This window comes from Caenorhabditis elegans, chromosome V (genome assembly GCF_000002985.6).
Source record: "Caenorhabditis elegans chromosome V".
NCBI classification, from domain to species: Eukaryota; Metazoa; Nematoda; class Chromadorea; order Rhabditida; family Rhabditidae; genus Caenorhabditis; species Caenorhabditis elegans.
Genome location: NC_003283.11, coordinates 13,644,396 through 13,664,911, shown reverse-complemented (window position 1 = coordinate 13,664,911; position 20,516 = coordinate 13,644,396). Strand labels below are relative to the sequence as shown.

Below are 20,516 nucleotides of genomic sequence, written 5' to 3'. Positions count from 1 at the left end.
TTGTTTTTTTGGCTTAGTAATATAAAAATTAAATCAACGAAATTGTGAATATTTAAAGAATTATTTTTTGAATTTCATTCCCACTGCCCAAAATGCAACCCGCAAGAAAATTGAAAACTTTACTGTGCTTTCACGTCGGAAATGATTAAATTGATAAAAATGTGTCAAAGCGGAAAGCATTATTTAAGAATGAGCAAAGGGAGAGGAAATGAGAAACCAGGGAACACGCGGAGAAGAGTTTTCGATATTAGAGGAAAAATCGGAAAATATACGCTTGAAATGAGAGTGGATTGCTGCAAGAAATTGAAACGTGGAATTGTTCGCGCGCTATAATCTCAAATTTTGAAATGCGCCAATAAGCGTCACTGGCGCATAAATCGATCATCAGCCGGAAATTGTTCTTCCTCTGAATAGCTCGTGTTTTGGAATTTCGACATCGTTAACTAATAATAATAGTTCAAAAAATCACACTTCAGCCATTGAGGATTAGGATTTAGATTTTTAAATTTTGAATGAATGAAACTGATAGAAAATTTTGGTTTTTCGGAAACAACCAAAAATTTACCAACATATTTCGGGCCTTTAAAACATTTGGTTTCAAATAAAAACGTAGTATTAATTGGATATCACAGAAAAAGCGATAACCAGTTTTGAATAAAACATTAAAGAAATTAAAATAAAGATTTTCACTTCATAAAAAGTAAATTTGTGAGAATTAAATGTGAAGAAAAAAGAGAAAAAGAATCCATTATTCGAGAGCAGAAACGAGAATAGTATTCAATCGGGAGGTGACTATTTTTGGCGGGTACGAGAGTGGAAGGAGGAGACACCGGTATTCAGAGTGTAGAGCGCGCGGGGGAAAATGAAAAATATTTAGGTTACAGAAAATACAAAGATTGAAAACAATTAAGAAATGCAAAATATATATTAACACAAAAATTTGAAGCTATGACTTTCTAGGCTGATTTCGAGTCGGATGTGCTCTTCGTCGTCGAAGAAGACGACGTCTTGGAGGAATTTTGTTGCAGTGTGGATGTGACCTGGAAAAAATCATTTTAATCAAGGAATTAATATTCTTTTGGTGATTTGAACACAATAATTTTAAAATTCTATAGAGATTCTAAAACGATCAGGTATATGTACCTTTGTATCGACATCGGGAATGCCCACTGGTCCATTCTCTACCTGTTGCTTTTGCTCCACTCCCTCTTGTTCACTTCTCGCTGGAACTTGCTTTGATGCCGTGTACACTCCCTGTGGTTGATTGAATGCATCCGCAGATGATGGACCCTGAAATTTATTTGTTGAGGTTGAAGCATTGCTTTAATTCTGGGAATACCGTTGGCAAAATCGGCATCTGATAATTTCCGGATTGAACTTTTCTGATCTCCTCAGTTAATCCAGCAACTTCATCTTCTTTCTTTAGTGTTCCAATCATGGACGCCATTTGAGCTGCCGATACGTGAACATCTGTATGTTTTTCAAGAAGTTCGATAACTTCCAAGACTAGCTGCTTATCGACAATTCCATCGGAATCCTCATCGATTGTCTTCAAGAGAGCCTCAATTCTCTCACGTTGTTCTCCATCATCAGCTTGTTCTCCTTTACTTTCTTTCAACTTTGCCAAAGAATCGATAACATCCTGAATACGAACTTCGCGTTCTTTTTTCAAATCAACGCTGTTCTCCACGGTTGGATCAATGAGCATTTCACGAATATTCCTCTTCTCATCTTCGAGCTTATCCACCATCGAATCGACATCTTCGATCATTGAATTGAGCTTGTGACGCAAACGTTTCGCAATCTTTGTTTCAGCGAATGCACCATCTAGAGAATTGATTTCCATGAGATCTTCCTTGTGCTCAAGAACCTTTTCGCGTAGTCCAAGAATATCGTGTTTAGCTTCTTTGATGGGTCCACCGACAATGATCTCCTCAATATGGGAAAGATCTTTCTTGTCCACAGTGATATCTTCTTTCTTTTCTTCTTTAGCTTCTGAAGGCTTCGCAGCAGGCTCCTTCGCTTCTGTTGTAGAAGATGTTGATGCTACAGCGTCATAAATATCTTTTTTGAGCTCATGGACAATTGCTTGAGCAGCCACATCAACCAACTTCTCCTTCTCTTGAACTTTGGCCTTTTCGGCTTCCTCTTTCGATTTCAAAGCTTCTTCTGCAGCCTTCTTCTTCTTTTCTTCATCCTTCTTTTCATTAGCGATCGCAGATTCGATAGATCTGATCAACTCGATACGAGCTTTGTGATCAATTTGTCCTCCTTCCATTTCTGTTAGCTTCTGTTTTGTGGTCTCGGCAAGTCCATCTGGCAGATTTTGAACGATAGCTTTGAGACGATCAGGGAATGAAACTTCTTCGGGAAGATATAGCGTTCTGAAAATAAATTCGTAACTTTCAATTCGATAACTTCGGAAAAAAGATTACCTGGACAACAAAAGAAGGGCCGGCGGAACTTTATCATTCAATGAAAGCTCCAGCCACTGCACTAATTGTTCTTTCAATCGTTCTTCACTGACTCCGATAGCTCTCATTCCACGCGCACGACACGCCGACTGCAAGTCGATGGAGCTCAGCGCATCAACACCTCCTTCTGCGGCAATCTGCTTGTCATCGGCCTTGAGTTCTCGAATCTTCATATTTAACTGGAATCTAAGAATTTCAGGCGATCCTAGCGAGTTGATGCTCATTAAACGACAAAGTGATCGGAGCTGTCCCATACTAAGATTGTCGAGTGTTATTTCGTCTTCGAACAGTTTCGAGAATTTGAGAAGTTCTTCATTGGACACATATCCACCTTCATTGCGAACTTTCTTGATAAAAAGGGCAAATTCCAGAGATCGAGTGGATTCCTTGTTTCTCGTTTTTCTTTCCAGTCCAATCTCTTCAATCGTGTCTTGCAAAAATTTCGCCATTTCAACACGAAGTTTCACTTGCTTTCGCCATTTTTCTTCCTGAAAAATCGGATGTTAAAAATTGAAATTTAGAGAAAAATAACGAACCTCCTTGCTACTCTCCTGGAATGTACTTGGCAACATTCCTGGGAATAATTTGATAAAAATAGGAAGCGCCAACTCCATAAATGGAACAATGATGAAAAATGAGAATGGAACGAGACGAAATAGATCCGAAACTGTTCGAACCAGTTGTTGACGCTCACGACGTGACAAAGTTGCTCCTCGGAGCACTGTCCACAGATATTTCGCACTGACACGCGTTTCCAGAGCGAGCAACCTAAATCCATGATAGTAATGCTTCAGCTCGTGTATAATTCTGTCTTTCAGCGGTGGCTTCACTGTGGCGACGTCTTTATCTGATTTCATGAGACTCAAGACTTTTTGTGCTTCTTCGTCTTGTTTCTGAACGTCTTCTCGTAGCATTTTCAATGTATACTCCACTTTGCTTCTGTCTGTTGATGCATACCTGAAATAAATTAAATGTTACGATTTACTTTTTTTCGAGTTGGGAAATTTAAAAATTACCTCAGACTTGTTGTTTGTAGTGAGGTAGATGCAATATATTGATGGAATACCCGATTTCTTTGACCAGTAGCGAAAAGTCTCTGCGCATATCGTCCTATGTGGTAAGCATTTGATGCGTAACGTAGACTCATTATTATTTCCACGTATTCTTACTTGATTATCTGAAAAATAAAAGTTTAAATATTATTAAAAGTAAAATGGGCAAAGTGAGAGATATGAAATGACGCAAAATTGTCTTTGAAAGAGAAAAGATGAAATTTGAAGAGTGAGAGATTTCGCAATCGGGAGTTAAAACTTTTAAGGCTTAAAATTTTCGATAGGTTGAAAATATGACGATCCCATAAGCCAGTTAGCAAATTTTAATAAAAAATTGGAAACTGTTTCCGTGAAAGGTGTTTTTTTATTTTAAAATTGAAAAAGGGTGCACGTTCACTGATAGAAATCAATAATTTTATGAGTACATCATAGATAAATCAATAATGTATTTTTAAACAGGTTCTGATGATCGGAAGCCACGAGTACGAAAGTAACAAACAAAAAACAAAATTTGGCAACGGGTACTCTGCGAACAAAACATTTTTTCGCAATGGAGCGCATTTCGGTCGCCCTGTGGTGAGTGTTCTATGAAGGTGGTCAGAGATCAAACTACTGATGTTTAACAGAGGGAAATCACTTATTAAAATAATTTAAGAGTCATCTGAAGCTCTCAAACACTCAATTTCTCGAGAAAATCAATATATGCTGTGTTAAAAAAAAACAATTATTGTATTTCTCACAATCTGTGTTTTTGAATAGTAATAACAGAAATGGAATAAAAAAAAGCACAACGTTTTTTTTTCAACTAAATTGGCTTATGAATAACAGTTATATAACCTCATCCCTGAACGTCTTCGTACTTGAAAAAAACATTATAAATAAGTTTAAGAATTATTTTACAAATATGGAACATAGATAGATATAGATATTTGGAATAATTACGAAGAAAACTCGAATTTAGAGAGAAAAAACGAAAGCTGTGCCATCAAAAATATAACAAACAATTTAAAGGCGCATTCAAATACCGTCTCATCGCTTTCCCTGCGGGACCCAATTATGTAAATTCTACTACGCGCCTTTAAATTATACCGTAATCACTTTCGAAATTCTCCAAACATTTTTGTTTTTTTCGTTCTTGTCTTTTTCTTTTTTAGTATATTTTCGAAATTTTTCCTTATAAATTGAATTTCCCAAACGTTTTTTCCAATTTTTAAGCTCCTATTGTTCTAGTATGTGCTCTTGTTCGCAATCCCATCATCATTTTCTCTAATCACGCGTTGAAAACTGAAAACTTTCGATTTCGGGTCCGAAAATCAAACAAATAGTTTGGAAGAGTAGATTATTGAGTAACCGAACACGTGTTTTGTTAGTATCAGTTCGAATTAAATGAAATAGGCGATAATTAGAAGCTAAAAGCCATAATCGATGCCAAAAATGCTGATGTTTGATAAATAAAGACAACGAAAGAGACAATGCGGAGCAATCCGAGCGGAACGTTCCGAACGGAAAAGTGACGTCATTGATCAGTCGTTTCCCAGTGATCAAAGCCGTTTGAATGAGCCATTTGAGCATCTCTCCCGTCTTCAATAACTCTGCTCTTTCCTGCTGACTGTTATAGAGAAAATAGAAAAACAAAGCAAACGTAAATATAGCTGTGCAGAAATTTTAGCGAACGTTGAGTTAGGTTTTTTGTTTTGTTTTTGATTTTTCATACCTTGACATTCGGCTTTTTTGGCAAGTGTTTTCATCCTTTTGTGTTACTATCTAGCTTCAGAAGTTTCCTAATATTTTTGAAAATTCCCTTAAAACACGATTAACGTAACCTTGTCTTGTTTTTGTTTCCAGCCTCCCAGTGATATCAGCTTACACCAAACCTCATCTTCTCGTAGACACTCACAAAAAAGTGGCCAGATGTCTGGTCGATCTCCTGATTTTTTGACACCAGTTGATTCATCATCACTCGTTCTTTCAATAGCCAATTTGTATAAAAGAAAGTCCGTCCTAAAACGTGATCATGGCAAACTTTCGCGATAGCTTATCACACCACCTACCACGTTGATATCTTTGGTTTTCGTTATCAAGTTCATACCATCTCGTTTACTTTTAAGTAAAAGTAAAATTATCTAGATTAAAAACCAAGAAATATAGTTATTTTTCTATTACGAATTTGATAAATTTCAAAATCACGACAAACATTAATAGAAAATGGTTCTGGTTGTTTCTAAAATGCTGAAATATTTACAGCTCATCTAAGTATATTTGGTCAGATTAATTCACTTTGACTTCGTTCAGATTAAAAAATATATATCGTAATAACTATTTTCCTTGTGAAGAGTGTCGGGTGTCATTTTTCCGTTCGTTGTCTTTTATCCACGATTTTTGCGAATTTTCAAAATTAAATCTAATTTTTCAACTCGGCTAAATCAATTTTTCGACCGCCGTTCGTTTCCCATAAAACCAATTTTCAAACACTGTTGCACTTTTCAATTTCCCGCTCATCACATGATCAATGATGGCGCCATGACGGAAAGGGAGAAGAAATTGAAAAAAAAACGGAAAACGGATGGAAATGTATGCGAAAGCGTGTGTGGCGACGAGCGACCGCGTGGTCTGAAACACCACGTGGTATGGGAGAATGTGTTCCGTATTTTAGACCGATAAAGTCAAGAGAGAGTGCGACATTGTGTAGTTGGCAATTTGCCAAAAAGTACATAACGTGCTTGTCTACGGCGTATTGGTTCTTTGTATTTGAAAACCACGTGAGATGGATAGCCCCCGACTGAAAGTCATTAATATTTATGGGTGCATTGCATGCTGAAAGTTGCGTAAAAATGGTTTCAAAAGATCTGAAAAGAGTTTCAGTCCGTTTATCCGATCATGTTTGAAAGTCGTGTGTTCCAAAATTCGTCACTCTAATGACCATTGTCATATCTAGATCACGTTTCATTTCATGTTTTGACTGTTCGTCACCTTCTTCCACTTCAAATGAACACAATGTAACATTTTTCTTTCATAAGTTGCATAGTAATTAAAATGATGTTAGATGTTTGGAATGATTTTCTTATGTTCCTGAAGGTTCTGAATTTGAGCTATGGTAACACTTCAATCTCTCCATTTTTATCATCAGATGGAAACAACATGTTTCAAGGCGAAAAGGTGAAGGGCGGAGCATTGACACGTTCAATGTGTCATCAGTGACCTGGTTATGTTTCCATTTCAAAGGAAGACGCTGTCCGTGATAAATGGCGTTGTCGGTTCAACAGCTGTTGCAGTTCAGCCAGCCTGCTCCGCCGATTTCGCGCACTTTCTCTTTTTTCCATTCATCACATCCTATTTGAATTCGTGATGCGGCCCCCAAAATCTGCAGGCGTCGGTCGTCAAGTCTCAATAGGTTGTTTTTTTTTCCTTTTTCGCCAATGTTTATTTGCATTACTCCCTCGAAAAGACTACGGAAACGATGGGTCGCGCCATATATTGATTTTAGACCGTGTTGCCATTTATTTTTGCAGGATCTCGTCCTTTAAAGGTTCAAAGTTTTCTGTTTATTGTTATTTTCCTTTGATGAAGATGACGAGAAACCTGCGTTGTGATTGAAAATTGAAAATAAAAGTTTGTTGTGTGGTCAACGACCCTCCGGTTAAGATTATGATCAGATCATCACGCGTCTCTATTTGTTTAGTTTCCATGAGACAAGAGCATTCGGATATTTTTTATTCGGGCTTCTTGTCGGCTCACGAAAAATCATCCATGACTATGGAAAAATGTTTCTATAGTTGTTTCTTATCTCATTCACTCTCGACAGGGGTCTTCCCCCACCACGTGCTGCCGATTCCCACGGAGGGAGGTTGACGTGATAAAAAAGAGAAAAGTGAAATGTGTTTCGAGGCGGCGTCTATAGTCACGTGGTCTAGTGAGAAACGATTTGATCTTTCTGTCGTTGAAAAAATTAGTTGTTTTAGTCGCCTCGCTGGTGGTTTCATTTACGCAAAAGTGAGTGAGCTTTGAACGTGAAGTTCATTTGAAGTACGGTAGGGTCATTCCAAAAAAAACCAAAAGTTCCAAATTTATTTTAAAAAATCCATCTCTTCTAAAAATTTGGCAGCTTGCCAAAATTGACTGAAAATTTGGAAAATTCTCTATATAATATTATAGGATTTTATTGAGATATACAATCTAGATTGACTATTCTGTTTGAGCTCTGTTATGCATATTTAGACAAAATCTCCAATTGGCTCTACTCAATCCTTTAACGATCATATGATTTGTGCATGGAAATTATGTTTTCAATAGCTGTTTGCTATTCTTTTTCGTATATTCAATACTCTTCGTCCTCGTGACAACTCGAATTCCGATGACTTTTTTTGCTAAGGGATTATCGATGCCACCAGGGATTTTTTCTGCTGATTAAAATGTTTGTATGTTCTCGTTCAAATCGAACAATCAAACTGGTTCACTTATTTCAAGTTTCGATCAAAAGTGAGACTTTTTTTTCGTTTGATTGTTGGTAAATAGTCTTTATTGTAACTCCTTTTCTCCATCAGCCCGTTCTTTGGATGGTGTTGGACGTCTTCTTTTGCAGATGGGGGTAGCTTCCAATCATGATCATGGCCTCCACCACTAGTGTAGTGTGTGTGTGTAACGAACATTCAATTAATGGAGAGGAGAAACAGATGATGTGATGGCGCGCCATGGCGTGATCTACCAAACCCACCTCGTGTTCTTTATTCGGATCTCGTTTACTATAGAACCGTGAATGGTTTTGTTTATAACACTTTCTAACTAAACATCCATTCATCATTCTGTCATCGCTGTTCACGCCTTTCGTCTTATATAGTGTCCCTGTCACTCAACACGATCGCCTTATCACTTATCACCTCTCGGGGTCGCTGGGGGAAAGTGACCATCGTACTTTGTACATTGGATAGAAACTGGGAATGAGGTGAGATAGACAAGCTGTGCTACACGTTGTTGTCCCCCCCTTTTCCTGCAAAATAGCGGTTCGGGTAAATAAAGCGGGCGGAGAAAGAGAAGAAGAGAATACCTGCCTACTGATAGCATTTGGGCTTCAACACAGTGGCGATCAGAGGGCAAAGGCTCCCTGCACTCCTTCCAGCAAGTTGTATAGTTTCGTTTTTCTAACTTATTGTGCCTTGTTTAATTTTTTGTTCTTATATTGATTCTATATATTTCTTACATATTTAGTGATGGAATGAGTACTGTAGAATTTATTTGAATTCCAAATTTCATCATTTCATAAACCTCCTAAAAATTTGAACGCGATTCTAGACTGTAATCTTCATTACACAAACACCGTTGTGATTTTTGCGCTAAAAATATTCTACCCGGTCTCGACACGACGAATTTCGCTAAATTTAAAATTATTTGTGATTTTTGAGAAGCTGTAATATCAACCTGCGGAATTTCAACTAAGTAAGTAAATTTTCGATTAAAATGTATTTATTAATTTAAAAAATCTGAATTTAAACTAAAAACACATTCATTTAAAAAAACTATGAAAATTCCGCAGCAACGAGAGTTTGAAATCACATTACCCTTTAAAGGCGCACAAGATTTTGCATTTACCAAAAATCTGTCGCGTCGAGACCCAAAATAACCTCGAAATGCGCTTCCAAGTCTGCAATTATGTTGTACTTAAATTGTGCGCGGGATGGGCGTCAAAAACGGAACACCCATTCACTCTCCCTGGCCACACAAACAAGTTCTATCCTCGGCCATTAACTATCATCTGTTCTTTGTGAATACTAATGCAACTGGATTGTACGAGAAAGAATGAAAAAGAGAGAGAGAAACAGACAAGTTAGTTGGTCATCCTTCTCTTCTTTTTTTCCTCCTCCTCCTCCTCCTCCTCCTTCTCCTCCTTCTTTTTCTACTTCTTTCCGATCGTTTGTACTTTTCATCGCCTCTCACTTCTCCTGAGTATTGCAAGTCTCTTGGTTTTTCTCTATTTTCTTTTCTACTCTCATTTGTTCTCTTTTTTCGTGGTGCCCTCTACTCTTTTTCTCTGCACCAATGTGGTGCACTCTCTCTCTTGCTGTTTCCCGCAATAGTGTGAGTGTGCAAGAAGGGTTTCACCCCCTTTTCTCAGCTTTCCAATTTTGGGTGCCCTGAAGTCGTATTTATCATGCTTATAGCATTTTTTGGCAGTTTTTTCCAACTTGAAAAGTTATTGTTGACTCTAAAATCTAGAAAAGAACGAAATGATGTTTTATGAGACGATCAAACACCTAACAGATTGTTTTTTTTTCCATATTTTTATGTTCATTCTAGTGTTTTCTCTAACGAGTTTAGTGCTTATGTTGCGAAATATTTATTTTGGGTGTTTTTTTTTAATTTCAAAGTATTCAGTTTTCCATTCCATTTGCTTTAAAAAAAACATTCGTCGAAAAATATAAATTGAAGTTCGAGTATCGTAAATGGGCATTTTGCATAAAAAATCAAAAAAAGTCTCAAATTCAGAAATACCGCAAAAGAAATCGAAAAAAATTGCGAAAGAATGAAAAATCCAACTTTTAAAAACCAAAATTTTCCTTTTTGGCTAAATTACATGAATTAGTTCGCTCCAAAAAAATTCGCGATTTTTTTCGTTTTTTTTTGTGTAATTGAGACTATTTTGGATATTTTTTGAAGAAAAAAGCCTATTCACACAAAAAGAGACATATATCCCGAATGTCTTTACTATTAAATGAATCAGCGCTGGCCTAGTTTTCACCCACTCAATATCACACCAATTTCGCAACCAAAGAACTTTGCCCTTTCTCGTCCGTTCACCGTTTGTCTCTCTATATCATCTGTGTTTTTCTATTGTTTAACGCTCTTTTTCTCTGCTGCTTCTCGATGCATAGAACTCAATATGTTTGCAATAAAATTCACTTTGTGCAATTTTCATTCAATGTAGACAGCATCTGTCCATCAAGAAAAATATGAGAAGTAGAGCCGGCAGAGCAAAAAGTGAACTTTTACCTCAAGAAATTCGAAAGTTTTTTGAAAATGAGCAGAATTTCGAGCAAACATCATTTTTTGAACATCCTCTGCCATTCAGTTGTTTTTTCAATGATTTTTCCGAGAAGAAACGTGATATTTCTCCGGTTTTTCGCTTTCTTTCTCTCTCTCTTAATCTTATCAGTTTTCTTCTCATCGGTGTGAAACACAGTACGAACTATGTTCTATGAACGAGAGAGGGCACTCCCCGTCATCGTTATCCGTACTGTTTCGTTGAAATAATTATTAATTTACAGATAGGTTCATCGGGTCACTATACGCACGCCTACTCCACGACTATCTTACTCCCATTTCTCAATCAAATAAACATCATATTATCTTTTAAAAGTGACATTCGGATGTGTTAATTGGCACAGGGACGCAAATGGATTACGCATATCGTGTGTTCAAAAATGTCAAATATTTTTACAATTCAATTAATCCTGCCACACTTTCAGGTTTGTATTCCGTGTCACTAGTTACTTTTTTATAATTTAAATTCTTTCAGGAGCAATCGATGTGGTTGTCGTAGAGCAACCAAATGGAGAATACAAATCAACACCATTCCATGTTCGTTTTGGAAAGTATGGAGTCTTCAGTTACAGTGATAAATATGTGGATATCGCTGTCAATGGTGTAGAAATCGATTTGAAAATGAAGTTGGCTGACAGTGGTGTCGCGTTTTTTGTTGAAGAGGCCGACGATCAAGTACCAGACTACCTTCTGACTTCTCCACTGCCCGAGCAAGAGACCCCACAGACTGCAGGACCTGCGGTGGACAAAGTGTTGGCAGAGAGTGCACGAAAGTTGGAAGAAACGCAGAATGAAAATGAAGATGTCGATATGAATGATATTGCGAAAAGCAGATCGTCAAGTCCAGACGGAGGACAAGGAAATGCGAGAGAGCCGAAACAAGAGTGAGTTGATATTAAATAGAAGTTTTGATTATTATATTAATTAAATTTCAGGCAATCACTGAGTCAAGTTCAAAGAAAGCAGACACTTCCATTCTCGTCATCTGTTTTCAGTGATCGTCGCTACCGATCACTCCCAGATCTTACAGTTCTCGCTGCTGAGACCGAGGTGGAGAGAACAGATATCAAGAAGAGTGACGGAAAGAGGACACGGAAGACTCCACGGCCATTTGTCCACTCTCATTCACAGTGCTCTCCAATGGAAAAGAAACATTTTCACAAGTCAAATGATGAGATTCTACGTAGTTTAAGACGGGAAACACACGATATGGATCGTCGGATTCCACTTCGAAAGAAGAGTCGTGTCACATTTAATCAACAAGCAACTCGTCCAATTGACATTAAAATTCAACAATATAATGATTCGGATTCGGAGTTAGATTCTTCTGTAAATTCATCACCATCCCCATCGTTGGTTGATCAAAGAGAGGCTGATCGAATTGCCGATGGTGCTCTTTCCGATTCGGAAGTTGATCGTCAACGGGATCGCAATGCCACACCAGAACCACACGATGTTACTGACTGGAAATGGGGAGAACTTCCGGAGACAAGAGAACAAAATAAAAGAAAAAAACAAGACGAGGATGCTGAAAAGTCGACATCACGATGGAGTAGCTGGTTCTGGAGATCATCGACATCGACTGCCGATGAAGAGCAGAAGGAAAAGGAGAAATTGGAACAAGAAGAGCAGGGAATTTCTCTCGACGAGCTTCTCAATTCTTCATCGAATCCAGTTGAAATTGAGAAATATCTTGGAAAACCGCCGAGTGTGTAAGTGATTTTAAAATTATTTATTTTGATAGACTCTAGTCATCGCATGTTTTGATATAAAATTTTATTTACATTATTGTTATTAGACGTAGCAATAGTAGTTTCAGAACTTCCATCGACAGTGGGCATGTTTCACGTGGTGTTTCCCAGCCATCGTCTCCAATTTCTAATCATGATGACTACACACCAACTACAACACCTCCAAATGATAAGACACCAACAAGAGAAAGTGTTCGATTTGGAGCTGGAAATGATATTCCAAGTTCGACATCTGCCACCAATGGAGTTCGTTCTCGTGCATCTTCCGATGAAATTTTGTGAGTAATTTTATTTTAGAACTTTTTTAAATTAAACCACGCATGTTTTTTTTTCAATTGCATTTCTTCACGTGGTGTCAGATTGTCCCATCTCTGCACACAAAAATGGCGGAAGAATAAGTTCGGTTTTTGTGACGTCACAGCGCATTGTGAATTTTTTTTTCAATTTAGACTTCGATTTTTGTGTCGACGCTAAAATTGAAACGCAGATCTGACGTCACGAAAATTCCTACATATTTTCCCGCGATTTTTGTGTGCAGTGGAGCTATGGGACAACCTGACACCACGTTTTTTTTTTACTTAAACTTCTAAAGATGAGAATTTTCGCCATATTTTACGCGCATGGTCTCGCCACGCGAACAACGGGTTACTGTAGCTCGAGTCGAATTTTCCGTAAATTAGCACGAATTACAGTAACTCGTTGATCGCGTGGCGAGACCATGCGCGTAAGATATGGCTCCATTTTCCAAAAAAAAAATTGTCAATAAAAACTTTTTCAGCCCACTCAGTGAAGACGAATTGGACGATAACTTCCGTCCACAGTACATGCAATCACTTCGTCTTTCTTCTGAAAAACTGAAATCATTGGGTCTCGTGTTCGGTGCAAACGAGCTCCGTTTCTCAATTACCACAAAATTCCAAGGAACAACATGGTGCAGTTGTAACATTTATCTTTACAAGTGGTATGAGCAGATTGTTGTCTCTGATATCGATGGAACCATCACAAAATCCGATGTTCTTGGACACGTGATCCCAGCAATCGGAGGAACGTGGGCTCATACTGGAGTCGCTGAACTGTATACTCGTATCAAAAATAATGGATATAAGATGGTTTACTTGTCGTCCCGTGCAATCGGGCAAAGTCATACTACTAAGCAGTACTTGAAAAGTGTGGCTCAAGATTCGAAGCAGTTGCCTGATGGACCCGTGTTGCTGTCACCTACAAGCATTATAACGGCTTTCAGAAGGTACATTTTAAAAGTTTCGTAGTTCAATTTTTAAAGTTTTCAATTTTCAGAGAAGTCATCGAACGTCGTCCTGAAGAGTTCAAAATCGCTGCTCTCACGGATTTGAAGCAGTTATTCCCCAGTGGCAATCCGTTCTACGCTGGCTTCGGAAATCGTATCACTGACGTGGTTTCTTACGAAGCTGTCGCCGTTCCAGCTGCTAGAATTCTGATAATTGATCCAAGCGGCAAAGTGAAGAGATCAGATTCATCAGGATTAGCGTTGAGCTACAAGTCAATGGCCAGTGATACGGTGGACTATATGTTCCCTCCACTCTCCGTTCAGTAAGTTTGGAATCTAGAATTTTAAATGTGTCTTTTTGAAATTTCAGTGTGAAAGGTGATGCACGAAAAACTGAACGTCTCACGTCTACATGGAGCAAGCCCTTGGAGCACAGCAACTTCACACATTGGCACATGACACCAAAGGATGTACACGATGATGAGCTCCTAGAATATGAAGCTCAGAGAAAAAAATTGATTGCAGAACAGAAAGCAAAGAAGTAGAAGATCCCTTTTTGATGCCAGCAACAATCACATTCCCTTACTGTATTCCACAAAAATCATTTTTGGAGATCTCTATGATGACCCCCACTAAAATTATAATATCTCTTTTCAGTTCTTTTTATTTTTTTGCTTTCCATTGGAATTACCAAAGTCTCATTGCTCAACCTAGTCAATTTTATATGTTTCCTTTGTTAAGTATCTAAACACCCGATATTCTCATTTCTTCCCATTCTCCTACAAAACTCGGTTTTTTTTTCCAAAAACTCCCTTTGTTTTCTCGTTCTTTTTTTTGCTCGTTTTTTTTGTTATCAGAGTTCAATGCATTTATTATATTCGCTTTCTCTACCGCACCGCCTTCAACCTTTTTTTATTATAATTATTAATGTTTTTTTCCCTGATTTTTTGTTTCGACTCTCAAAATATGTACATTGCAGTTGAATGCTTGTACATACAGTTTTGTTGCACCAATTTTCTCATCTCACACAATGTATATGTTTTGGTCGTGAATATGAAATTTGGTAATTAAAAAGTTTTATAAATCTTAACAGTTTATGAATTCAGCAACACTGAAGAATCATCAGAAAAAGTAACCTGGAAAAATTATTTTTTCGAATGAAAATTCCGTATCAAAAATTACCAAAGTAACATCGAAAAATTGTGTGAAAAAAAGAAGGAACTCATCGCATTCCTAGCTACCTCTCGCACCATTAGGGTCTTTTCAATAACATATCTTCCCAGAGGCAACCATCTGCAGGCAACACCGCTCAACTACTCAAAGGAAAGCGATACCAGTCGATATAGTCTCCCTAGAGCAATAGAGAGAGAGAGAGAGAGACAGAGAGGAGAGATCTATAGATCATCCTAGAAACAGTGTGTCTGTGTACGTGACAATGTCCCTACACAGCTCAAAGGAAAGCGAAACCTATCGATCGATCTTCCCAAAATGCTCTCGGAAAACGCCGCGTTTGCAAGGCCGAGTGTCCCAACCCGACTCAATCATTTTCTCTCATTCATTTTTTTGCTTACCCCCCCTTCTTGTGAGTACGAGTCACTCTGCCATATAGCGAACCTGGTGATTCCATCTGATTAGGGTGCTTGCACTAGGCGCAACTTAGGGACTCGTGTTCTGTGGATCAGTTAAGGAAAACGACGCTAGGTCCTTTAGTTGGTTTTGCTACTTAATTCTTTTTTTATCCTGAGTTGAAAAGTTTGAAGAGGATTCTCGATCTAAATCTTAACTAAGCTGAGTTAAATTAATTTTTCCCAAAAAAAAACAAGAAGAGTTGAACTCTTCTTATCTTTAAAAGTCTTTTTGAGTGCTCTTCTAGTGATTTTTTTAAACTTCTCATTCCCTTTTCCCTTTTTCTATCTCCCTTTCCCCTTTTCTTTCCCCTCCCCCCCTCCCGTTGTAAAATCGATGGATAGATGGATCGACGATGGATTTTGTTTTGGAACTGTTATTGGAACAGTTATCTCGTGCTGCGCCTAATCTGCAACAACTGGATTTGCAACAACTCGTCTCGATCGAATAGCAATTTTTGCTAGTAGCAGGGTAGTTTTTTGAATATTATTTCAGCTGCCTCACTACACCGGAAACTGGGACAGCAGCTTCTATCAAGTAACAGATGTGTCAAGTGAAATATGTAATTCAAATGGCGATGTTGGATGTACCAACTCGGATGGTTTAACTTTTATTTAGGTTTTCTCCCACTTTTCCTCCCATGTCTTGGTGATGTCAATGATGATTCAAAGAAGCTCAACTGAATGCAAACCGATGTCGTCAGAAGATATCATAATTGGAAGGAAGTTTAATTGTACATTTAACTTATTTAAATCAGGGAACACTTCGTGCAGCTCGCCATCTCCTTTATCACCGGAACAGCAGTCGTGTGCTTGGAACAATTGGAACAATTGGCAACAATTGGGCATTTGGACTCAATGGGAACCTCAGTGGCCTGCCGTTGCTCAACGATCGGAGGATTTTTTGTCTCCTTTTTCTTCCTTTTTCCTCCTTTTACCCCCTTTCTCTTTCCAACTTTTTTAAACTTCCCACTCCCATTTTCCAATTCTCACATAGATAGAGCACTCGTAGTATCATAGTCTGAAACTTCTAAGGGCAGAAGTTTCCTAGTTCTTATAGTATTAGCAAATTAGTCTTTTCCGAACAGAAGTTAGTGAATTTATCTAAACTTCTAAAAACAACTCTCTGTTATTAATAACACTTTGTTATTAATATTAAACTTCTACAAACAGAAGTTAAACTTCTACAAACAGAAGTTCAAATATTACACCTTTTAGACAACTGTCTAAAACGGAAGATCGTAGATTGAGGCTTAAGCTTTTCTTATACCGTACTCAGAGGTAGTGAATAAAGGCTAATTGACCAATACGGAAGCTAGTACTTCTGATCCTAAATGAACAATGTAGAACCGATGTTGTGCCTTATCGGGTGGTTTTGCCATATAGGGGGTTTATTGAGTGATTTGTGCAGTCCTAACGGTATAGGGCATCACTTGAAGAAGCAACTCCTATTCAAAACTGTCGCCACCAACTACATCAACACGAAGCAACAGAGGACGAAGAGGACGACGACGAGAAGTACGTAAGATTTTATTTCTAAATTTTCAAAATTTTTGATTCAGAAATTAGAAATTTCGTTTACAAAAAGATCCCAAAAATTGGAATCATTATTTTTGCCGAAACCGAATTTTTATTTTCTTTTAAATAATGTTTCTGAAATAAAATTTTTGAAATAAAAGCTCTCATAAGTTCCAAAAGTTTTGGGGGGATTCATTCGGTCGGGGTATTCCGGATTGCCCCCGCCCACAGAACTGTACCTTGCAAAGCGGTTTCAAAAATTTTCAAGGCACAGTTCTGTGGGCGGGGCCAATCCGGAATACCCCGACCGAATGAACCCCCTCCCCCCTCCATTCTGGCTTTTTCCCATAAGGCTTTTTCCCAGGAGGCTTTTTCCCAGGAGGCCAAAGAGGCCTTCTAATGGAGAGGAGGAGAGCTGACCGCGTGCTCTACTACTTCCCAGAGGCAAACTTTTTGAATAGGCGACCCGTGTGAGGAATTTCCTTCCCAAAACGAATAATTTTTACAGATTTCAAAATGGAACGAACAACGACGGAAGGAAGAAACCGGTGGCGACAGTCTGGAGTTGAATCGAGATCTCACCTCATAAGATCTCGAACGACAATGGATCAATGGAGATGGAACGATGGAATCCAAGGAACAAGCAGGATCAGCGGACAGGATGGATTTGAGCTGGATGGATTGACGACGACGACGAAGGACTGGACGGATGGATCGGGATGGAATCGGGATGGATCGGGACAACGCGACGACGACGACGAGACGACGACGACGACGACGACGACGACGAAGGATCGGGATGGATCGGGATGGATCGGGATCGGGATCGGGATCGGGATCGGGATCGGGATGGATTGGGATCGGGATGGATCGGGATCGGGATGGATAGGGATGTAATCGGGACAACACGGGACGACGACGACGACGACGGATGGATCGGGATGGATGGATCGGGACGGAACGACGATGGGAAGAGGGAATCCGATTATTCGGAAAATGGTAGAAGCAGATTTGAATGATGCTTCAGCTAAACCGACTTTTTACAGAGCGCCGACGAAAGCGATGGCGAAGGATCGGGATGGATGGATCGGAAGGATCGAGAGGAATGGATCGGGACAAAGCGACGATCGAAAGAAGGAATCCGAGTATTCGGAAAATGGTAAGAGCAGATTGAATGATGCTTCAGCTAAACCGACTTTTTACAGAGCGCCGACGAAAGCGATGGCGAAGGATCGGGATGGATGGATGGAGAATACAAAACTTAATTTTTTTCTTTTTCTCTGATAATTTTTCGTTTTTTTTTAATTGTATTCTTAATAAACATAATTAAAATTTTCAAAAGTTTTCAATGTGAAAAAATGAACGAATATAGATTTTCACCGCCGCTTTGATTTTTCTCGCCGGTTTGATTTTTCCCGCCGATTCGATTTTTCCCGCCGGTTTGGTTTCCTCCGCCGGTTAGATTTTTCTCGCCGGTTCGATTTTTTCCGCAAGTAGACGAGACAGCAGCGAAATTTTTCCGCCACGAAATTTTCCGGCAGCAAAATTTTTCCGCGTCGAAATTTTTCCGCAGCAAAATTTTTCCGCGTCGAAATTGTGCAGCAGCAAAATTTTTCCGCGGCAAAATTGTGCAGCAGCAAAATTTTTCCGCAGCAAAATTTTTCCGCGACGAAATTTTACCGCAGCAAAATTTTTCCGCGGCAAAATTGTGCAGCAGCAAAATTTTTCCGCGACGAAATTTTTCAGCAGCAAAATTTTTTAGCAGCAAAATTTTTCCGCGGCGAAATTTTTCAGCAGCAAAATTTTTTCGCCACGAAATTTTTCCGCAGCAAAATTTTTCCGCGACGAAATTTTTCCGCAGCAAAATTTTTCCGCGACGAAATTTTTCAGCAGCAAAATTTTTCCGCCGCAAAATTTTTCCGCAGCGAAATTTTTCCGCCACGAAATTTTCCGGCAGCAAAATTTTTCCGCGACGAAATTTTGCTGCTGGAAAATTTCGACGCGAAAAAAGTTCTCCGCTGCAAGCGCTCGAGCAAGCCCGCGCCGGCATTTGCGCTCGTGCTCGGGCCCCGCCTGAACCCGCGCCGGCATTTGCGCTCGTGCTCGTGCCCGCGCCCGCGCCCGCGTGCGCGTCGCGTGTTAATTTTCAATCTAAATTTATATTTAAATTTAAATTTAAATTTAAATTTAAATTTAAATTGAAATTGAAATTGAAATTGAAATTTAAATGTAAATTGAAATATAAATGTAAATTTATATACGCGGGCGCGGGAGCGGGCGCAGGCGGGAGCCCGAGCACGAGCGCAAATGCAGGCGCGGGCTTACCTGCGCGCTTGCAGCAGCAAAATTTTTCCGCGGCGAAATTTTTCAGCAGCAAAATTTTTCAACAGCAAAATTTTCCCGCGGCGAAATTTTTCAGCAGCAAAATTTTTCAACAGCAAAATTTTTCCGCGTGAAATTTTTCAGCAGCAAAATTTTTCCCCGGCGAAATTTTTCAGCAGCAAAATTTTTCCGCGGCAAAATTTTTCCGCAGCAAAATTTTTCCGCGACGAAATTTTTCAGCAGCAAAATTTTTCAGCAGCAAAATTTTTCCGCCGCAAAATTTTTCCGCAGCAAATTTTTTCGCGACGAAATTTTTCAGCAGCAAAATTTTTCAACAGCAAAATTTTTCCGCGGCGAAATTTTTCCGCAGCAAAATTTTTCCGCAGCAAAATTTTTCAGCAGCAAAGTTTTTCCCCGGCGAAATTTTTCAGCAGCAAAATTTTTCAACAGCAAAATTTTTCCGCGTGAAATGTTTTAGCAGCAAAATTTTTCCGCGGCGAAATTTTTCACCAGGAAAATTTTTCCGCCACGAAATTTTTCAGCAGCAAAATTTTTCAACAGCAAAATTTTTCCGCGGCGAGATTTGTCAGCAGCAAAATTTCTTCGCCACGAAATTTTTCACCAGGAAATTTTTCCGCCACGAAATTTTTCAGCAGCAAAATTTTTCCGCGGCGAAATTTTTCCGCAGCAAAATTTTTCAGCAGCGAAATTTTTCCGCGGCAAAATTTTTCCGCAGCGAAATTTTTCCGCGACGAAATTTTTCAGCAGCAAAATTTTTCAGCAGCAAAATTTTTCCGCGGCAAAATTTTTCCGCAGCAAATTTTTTCGCGACGAGATTTTTCAGCAGCAAAATTTTTCAACAGCGAAATTTTTCCGCGGCGAAATTTTTCAGCAGCAAAATTTTTTCGCCACGAAATTTTTCACCAGGAAAATTTTTCCGCCACGAAATTTTTCAGCAGCAAAATTTTTCCGCGGCAAAATTTTTCCGCAGCAAAATTTTTCAGCAGCAAAATTTTTCCGCGGCAAAATTTTTCCGCAGCAAAATTTTTCCGCGACGAAATTTTTCAGCAGCAAAATTTTTCAGCAGCAAAATTTTTCCGCCGCAAAATTTTTCCGCAGCAAATTTTTTCGCGACGAAATTTTTCAGCAGCAAAATTTTTCAACAGCAAAATTTTTCCGCGGCAAAATTTTTCCGCAGCAAAATTTTTCCGCAGCAAAATTTTTCAGCAGCAAAGTTTTTCCCCGGCGAAATTTTTCAGCAGCAAAATTTTTCAACAGCAAAATTTTTCCGCGTGAAATTTTTTAGCAGCAAAATTTTTCCGCGGCGAAATTTTTCACCAGGAAAATTTTTCCGCCATGAAATTTTTCAGCAGCAAAATTTTTCGACAGCAAAATTTTTCCGACGGCGAAATTTTTCCGCGACGAAATTTTTCAGCAGCAAAATTTTTCCGCGTGAAATTTTTGAGCAGCAAAATTTTTCCGCGGCGAGATTTTTC

General features: G+C 38.8%; 3 protein-coding genes and 2 non-coding genes across 7 annotated transcripts; 4 read left to right on the top strand and 1 right to left on the bottom strand.

The window, feature by feature from the left end:
* Window positions 1-678: 678 nt before the first annotated feature.
* letm-1 (Mitochondrial proton/calcium exchanger protein) lies at window positions 679-3,655 on the bottom strand. 2 transcript variants are annotated; one of them, NM_073981.8, is made up of 6 exons: window positions 3,491-3,655; window positions 3,011-3,431; window positions 2,436-2,962; window positions 1,340-2,384; window positions 1,186-1,290; window positions 679-1,040 (listed from the first exon to the last, which is right to left on the bottom strand). In NM_073981.8, exons 1-6 carry the CDS (start codon window positions 3,619-3,621, stop codon window positions 957-959), a joined length of 2,313 nt encoding a protein of 770 aa, NP_506382.1. In that variant the 5' UTR covers window positions 3,622-3,655; the 3' UTR covers window positions 679-956. The 2 variants fall into 2 exon arrangements, with proteins under 2 accessions (NP_506382.1, NP_506381.1); NM_073980.7 differs by having other exon boundaries at window positions 1,144-1,290; window positions 3,491-3,651.
* Window positions 3,656-6,022: 2,367 nt separating this feature from the next.
* On the top strand, window positions 6,023-6,179 carry H37A05.6. The gene has a single exon (NR_069904.1). It is a non-coding gene; the product is annotated as an Unclassified non-coding RNA H37A05.6 (non-coding RNA).
* Window positions 6,180-10,782: 4,603 nt separating this feature from the next.
* lpin-1 (LNS2/PITP domain-containing protein) lies at window positions 10,783-14,650 on the top strand. Its single transcript, NM_073979.7, has 7 exons — window positions 10,783-10,983; window positions 11,034-11,442; window positions 11,494-12,270; window positions 12,378-12,587; window positions 13,088-13,555; window positions 13,606-13,878; window positions 13,926-14,650. Exons 1-7 carry the CDS (start codon window positions 10,911-10,913, stop codon window positions 14,098-14,100), a joined length of 2,385 nt encoding a protein of 794 aa, NP_506380.2. The 5' UTR covers window positions 10,783-10,910; the 3' UTR covers window positions 14,101-14,650.
* Window positions 14,651-15,131: 481 nt separating this feature from the next.
* Window positions 15,132-18,033, top strand: H37A05.4 (the record flags this gene model as incomplete). 2 transcript variants are annotated; one of them, NM_001028846.4, is given in 5 exon segments in its annotated part: window positions 15,132-16,698; window positions 17,207-17,583; window positions 17,586-17,697; window positions 17,745-17,857; window positions 17,904-18,033. In NM_001028846.4, coding segments are annotated over 5 exon segments (846 nt in total).
* An 836-nt stretch (window positions 18,034-18,869) lies between these two features.
* On the top strand, window positions 18,870-18,939 carry H37A05.5. The gene has a single exon (NR_069903.1). It is a non-coding gene; the product is annotated as an Unclassified non-coding RNA H37A05.5 (non-coding RNA).
* Window positions 18,940-20,516: the final 1,577 nt, after the last annotated feature.

What these genes read in the sequence shown, in the direction of transcription:
- letm-1 (NM_073980.7), bottom strand. Translation starts at nt 3,621, where the DNA reads ATGAGTCTACGTTACGCATCAAATGCTTACCACATAGGACGATATGCG. An exon ending in AGATGCCGATTTTGCCAACG is followed by an intron (nt 1,291 to 1,339) that starts GTATTCCCAGAA and finishes AATAAATTTCAG; the next exon opens with GGTCCATCATCTGCGGATGC. An exon ending in TTCCCGATGTCGATACAAAG is followed by an intron (nt 1,041 to 1,143) that starts GTACATATACCT and finishes GATTTTTTCCAG; the next exon opens with GTCACATCCACACTGCAACA.
- lpin-1 (NM_073979.7), top strand. Translation starts at nt 10,911, where the DNA reads ATGGATTACGCATATCGTGTGTTCAAAAATGTCAAATATTTTTACAAT. An exon ending in TAATCCTGCCACACTTTCAG is followed by an intron (nt 10,984 to 11,033) that starts GTTTGTATTCCG and finishes AAATTCTTTCAG; the next exon opens with GAGCAATCGATGTGGTTGTC. An exon ending in CTTGGAAAACCGCCGAGTGT is followed by an intron (nt 12,271 to 12,377) that starts GTAAGTGATTTT and finishes TAGTAGTTTCAG; the next exon opens with AACTTCCATCGACAGTGGGC.